The 5,136-nt window shown below is 70.3% G+C and overlaps 2 protein-coding genes across 2 annotated transcripts in view; both read left to right on the top strand.

Annotated features, from left to right (window-relative positions):
- Positions 1-1,562, top strand: part of CHLNCDRAFT_142476 (hypothetical protein) — a gene marked incomplete at both ends in the record, with an annotated part of 4,098 nt that extends 2,536 nt beyond the window's left edge. The window contains 2 exons of the mRNA XM_005842821.1: positions 105-1,299; positions 1,440-1,562. Of these exons, the coding sequence (XP_005842883.1) occupies positions 105-1,299; positions 1,440-1,562 (1,318 nt within the window). The remainder of the gene's footprint in view (positions 1-104; positions 1,300-1,439) is intronic.
- A 719-nt stretch (positions 1,563-2,281) lies between these two features.
- On the top strand, positions 2,282-4,827 carry CHLNCDRAFT_142475 (hypothetical protein; the record flags this gene model as incomplete). Its single annotated transcript, XM_005842820.1, has 5 exons — positions 2,282-2,363; positions 2,445-3,331; positions 3,588-3,698; positions 4,267-4,392; positions 4,678-4,827. 5 exons carry the CDS (start codon positions 2,282-2,284, stop codon positions 4,825-4,827), a joined length of 1,356 nt encoding a protein of 451 aa, XP_005842882.1.
- Positions 4,828-5,136: the final 309 nt, after the last annotated feature.

Below are 5,136 nucleotides of genomic sequence, written 5' to 3'. Positions count from 1 at the left end.
GGCAGCCCTGCCCCTGCCGCTTGCCTGCCTGCCAGCCTGTGTATGTTCCCACCCTGCTTCACCCACTCCTGAAGATCCTCCCCTGCTCCCCTTCCCTGCCGCAGCGGCCCCGGCACCTTTGCCAAGGGCGACGGCTCCCACACCTGCAACGACTGCCCCGCCGGCTTCTATTCCGACGCTGCCGCCAACCCCAGCTGCACTGACTGCGGCCCCGGCCAGTTCACCATCAACGTGAACGGCAAGGGCGCGTCCAGCTGCAACCTGTGCAAGGTCGGCACCTTCAAGCCCACCGGCGCCACCGACAACAAGTGCCGCTCCTGCCCCGCCGGCTACGAGACGGGCTCCACCCAGGCCGGCGCCTCCGTGTGCACCCAGTGCGCCGCCGGCAAGTTCTCGGCCACCCCCAACACCGCGCTGTGCACCCCCTGCCCCAAGGCCTACTTCGCCGTCAACCCCGGCCAGAAGGCGTGCAAGGCCTGCCCCGCCGGCCAGATCACCGATGCCACCGGCGGCGCTGCGGCTGACGGCACCGGCGCCAGCAGCTGCACCAAGTGCGGCGCCCGCCGCTTCCGCCCCTCCATGTACGCCGCCAACACCTGCACCCTGTGCCCCAAGGGCCGCGAGACCAAGCTGGCGTCTGGCGCCGCCGCCTGCACGGCCTGCATCCCCGGCTCCACCCTGCTGACCACCTCGGACCTCAACTGCACCGCCTGCGCCGCGGGCGAGTACGCCGACAAGCAGGGCTTCTCCGGCGCCTGCAAGAAGTGCCCCAAGGGCTACGCCGTGCCCGACGAGGGCAACAGCGCCTGCGACATCTGCGGCCCCGGCACCTACCAGGACGAGGCCGGCCAGCTGGAGTGCAAGGACTGCCCCGTGGGCACCTACACCGAGATGACCGGCAGCACCGAGCTGGAGTCGTGCCTGCCCGCCCCCAAGGGCAACTACGCCCCCGGCACCGGCAACGACGGCTTCATCCCCTGCGAGGGCGGCACCTACCAGGACGAGGAGGGCCAGGGCGCTTGCAAGCCTTGCCCCCCAGGCCACCAGTGCCCCGCCGGCTCCGTGGCTCCCACCAAGTGCGCGCGCGGCTTCTACGCCGACATGAAGCAGCCGTGGTGCAAGGAGTGCGCCAAGGGCACCTACCAGAACAACGAGGGCCAGCGCGCCTGCAAGCCCTGCCCCGCCGGCAGCTACTGCCAGGCCACCAAGATGGTCACCCCCACCCCCTGCCCCGCCGGCAAGTTTGGCGTCAAGTTCTCCTCCATCACACCCAACGACTGCGCCGCCTGCCCCATCAACGTGAGTGACTTGAGCCGACAGCCTGCCTGCCCGCCTCCCTGCCTGCTGCTGTGGGGCCGGCCTGCCTGCCCTCTGCTCCGCTCCTCTCCCAGTGCCGCCTGCTCACCCCGCCTGCTGTCACTGCTCCCCTCCTGCTGCAGTCCTACTCTGCCACCCCCGGCCAGAACAAGTGCGCCAAGTGCAGCACCGGCCTGTGGACCGCCCGCAAGACGGGCCAGAAGCTGTGCTGGGACAACACCAAGAACCTGCCCACCAGCAAGTGAGCGGCGTCCCTCCTGGCGGCGTGAGCTGGCAGCAGGCCTCTGCCGCCAGCCAACCGCACATAGCGGCTTCCATAGCCAAGTCAAGAACTTGCTCAGTTTTGCCTGTGGGGGCCTCCACCACTCGGCCCTTCACCTCTCTTTGATGGTCATTCAATCCACCCGAGTGATAGTCAGTGTATTTTATTGCTTTTTCCCTGTTGCCCACTTGTCTATTGCTGCTTATGCTGCCCTGGCGCCTCGGTCCTGCGTCATGTCGCACAACACTTGCCAGCAATAACCCCTCCTTCCCAACCGTCCTTTCCCTGATCTCTGCCTTTACCAATCTCTTCCAACCAATTCCTTCACAAAACGATTGATGCAATCCAACAGTATACACCCAACTACACACAAGGGCAGCGCTCGATGGCAGGCAGATGCATGGCGTGGAGAGGCGACGGGCGGCAGGCTGTGCAATCAGCAGACTCAAGCTGAGGGGTGGCATCTCTGCAAGCGCACCTGACCAGCTGCACAATGGAGAGGCAATCTGGGGTCGGCGAGTTAGAGGTGGTTCGCCGCCGCCAGAGTTCGTGCAGTTCGCCGCCGCCACTCTGGCGGCGGCGGCGGAGGATGATGGGGCAGGCTTGGGCATCTCGCATGCATGTTGCTATCACGCTCCACTCGGATGCATGTATAACGAACACTAGCAGAGAACCTCCAAAGAACCCCTCAGCTTGATCGTCATGGCGTTTGCAATGCATGCGCGCCTGCTGCAGCGAGGCTCACGTTTCCTAACATGCGGTAGCTCCGATAAGCTGGTTAAAGGTGCGCAGAACGGCCGGTGCTTCCTTCCCGCTGTGCACGCCCTCCGGCTTGGTCTCACTTTCCCGTTTCGTGTGGCTGCAGCCTGCCGGCAACTTCGCGGCGGCCTTGTGGTGGCGGAGTGGCAGCGCTGGGACCGCGCCGCCAGCAGCAGAGCCAACGGGCGGCGTGGCGGCGGCGGCGGCAGGCGCGAGGACGTCGGCAGCGAGGGCCGCGCCCCACAGCGCCAGCAGACCAGCATCTGGGGCGACGAGTGGGACGTCGGCAGCGGCCAGCCTGGCGGCCAGGGCAGCAGCGGCTGGCTGGATGCTGACAGCGGCGGCGATGCCGCGCCCAGCCGGCGCGGCGGCAGCAGCAGCGGCGAGTGGCGGGAGCGCCGGGATGGTGGTGGCAGGGGCGAGAAGCGAGAGGGACAGGACCGTAGCGAGAGCGGCAGGGGCGAGTGGCGGGAGCGCCGTGACGGCGGCGGCGGCAGAGGCGGCGGCAGGGGCGAGTGGCGGGAGCGGGACGGCGGCGGCGGCGGCGGCAGAGGCGAGTGGCGGGGGCACAGAGAGAGCGGCGTGGGCGTGCGCGGCAGGGGCGGCAGGGATGGCGGGTCCGCCTGGGGTGACAGGGAGGGCCGCTGGGGCGGCGGCGAGCGGGAGCAGGAGCGAGCGGAACGCTCCGGCGGCGCCCCAGGCGAGCGGTGGCAGGAGTCGCGCCAGCAGCGCGGCGGCGGCGGCGGCGGCCGCGACTGGCGCGGCGACCGGCCCCGCCGCGGCGACAGCTGGCGCGGCGGCGAGGGGCGCAGGGAGGGCAAGGGAGGAGGAGAGGAGGAGGAGGAGGAGGAGGGGGGCCCCGGCGGCCTGCGCCAGTTCTGGGTGGGCGACGTGCTCTACGGCGTGTCCCCGGTACTGGCGGCGCTGCAGGCGGGACGACGAGCGGTACACACGCTGTACCTGCAAGAAGGCATGGATCTCGCAAAGCGCAAGGTGTGTGATGGTGGTGTGGGCGGCGTGGGTGGCGTGTTGGGCGGTGGTAGGGCGGTACACCCCTGTGGCAGGCAGGGGCGGCCGCGGCAGGGCTGTTTGTTGGCGGCACGGCAGCGCCGGGGCATGGCCGCACACCACGAACCACATGCTCACACAGCCGGCACAACCGCAACACACACACAGCGCCAGCAACACGCACCAGCCCGCCCTGTTACTGACCTGCATCGCCCTGGTACTACCCCGGTACCGCCCGCAGGACAAGGGCGCCATCCAGGCGGCCAAGCAGCGCGCCGAGGAGCTGGGTGCGCGCGTGCTGTACGCCTCTAAGCACGACCTAAACATGGTGGCAGACAACCGCCCGCACCAGGTGGGCAGAGGGAGAGGGAGGGAGGGAGGCAGGGAGGGAGAGGGAGAGGGAACGAGAGAGAGGGGAGGCGGTGGTGGCATGGGCAGGTGGGGCGGGGTGGGAGAGAGCGAGAGGGAGCGGGGCGGCGGTGGCGGTGTTGGTGGCAGAGGCAGGCAGCCGCCCCCGCCAGGCGGGCAGCGCTTTCGGTGTACTGGCTTTGGGTGCGCAGCGCGGGCGTGGCCGGGCGGGTGGTGGTGTGTGCGGCAAGGCAAGTGGGTCGCATGGGCGCGGCAGGCAGGCAGCCAGCACCAGCAGCATCCAGCAGCACCAGCAGCATCCAGCAGCACCAGCAGCACCAGCACCAGCCAGCACCAGCACCACCAGCCAGCAGCACCAGCAGCACCGGGTGCTGGCCCCGCAGGCGGCTGCCCCGCACGCAGCCCTCCTGCCCGCCCTGCTCCCCACCACACACACACGCGCTGCCCCCGCGATCCACGCGCTCTCCCCTGCCCTCACATGGGGAAGCTAGGCCTGTGGAGGTTATTCTCCCACCTTTACCTTTTCCCTTTACCGGCCCCCACCGGCGCAGGGCGTGGTGCTGGACTGCTCGCCGCTCGAGTTTGAGCCGATGAGCGAGCTGCCGGCGGCGCCCGCCGCGCCGCCGCCGGGCGGCCGCCTGCCGGTCTGGCTGTGCCTGGATGAGGTGATGGACCCGGTGAGTGGCTGGGGGCGGCGGCGGACCTCCTGTTTTCGTCAACCGGGGCGTCCCTCGGTCGCGTTTGGGGGAGCCTGAGAGGCATGAAGAAGGCAGTGAAGAAGGCAGCAGCTGCGGCTCCCGGCTCCTCCGCTCGGCTGCCACGGAAGGCCGCGCCGTGGCCCCTGCCGGGGCCCTGCCGGGGCCCCCTGGCTCCCCAGCCTGCCTCTGGCTTCCCAGCCTGCCCCTCGACGCCTCGCTGACCTCCCCCGCCGCGCGCCTGCCCCTCCCCCTGCCCGCGCGCAGCAAAACTTTGGCGCCGCGCTGCGCTCGGCTCACTTCCTGGGTGTGGCCGGTGTGCTGACGTGCCACCGCAACTCGGCGCCGCTGTCTGCCGCGGTGTCCAAGGCCAGTGCCGGCGCCATGGAGCTGCTGCCGGTGCACTCGTGCAAGTGAGCGCGGCTGCTGGCTGTGGGGCGGGCCGGGGCTGGGCGCGTGCGTGTGGGGCTGTGGTGGGAGGAGGTGGTGGTGGTGGTGGTGGTGGTGTTGGTGGCAGGCCCCGACCAGGGAGCAGTTCCCCCTGGGTCCTGCCAGCAGCCCCTTGCTCGTCAGGCACCAGGCGCGTTCCTGCGCCCTCTCCCCAGCCGCTGCCCAGGCTCCCCCCGCCGCCCGACCGCCGCCCTCCTCGCCCGCCTGCCTCCCTCCCTGCTCGCCCGCGCCTCTCTCGGCCCCGCAGGAGCCTGCCGCAGACGCTAGCGGACGCCA

This window comes from Chlorella variabilis, assembly GCF_000147415.1.
Source record: "Chlorella variabilis unplaced genomic scaffold CHLNCscaffold_40, whole genome shotgun sequence".
Classification (NCBI taxonomy): Eukaryota; Viridiplantae; Chlorophyta; class Trebouxiophyceae; order Chlorellales; family Chlorellaceae; genus Chlorella; species Chlorella variabilis.
Note: the sequence above shows the minus strand (reverse complement) of the source record. Positions and strands in the feature narration are given on the sequence as shown.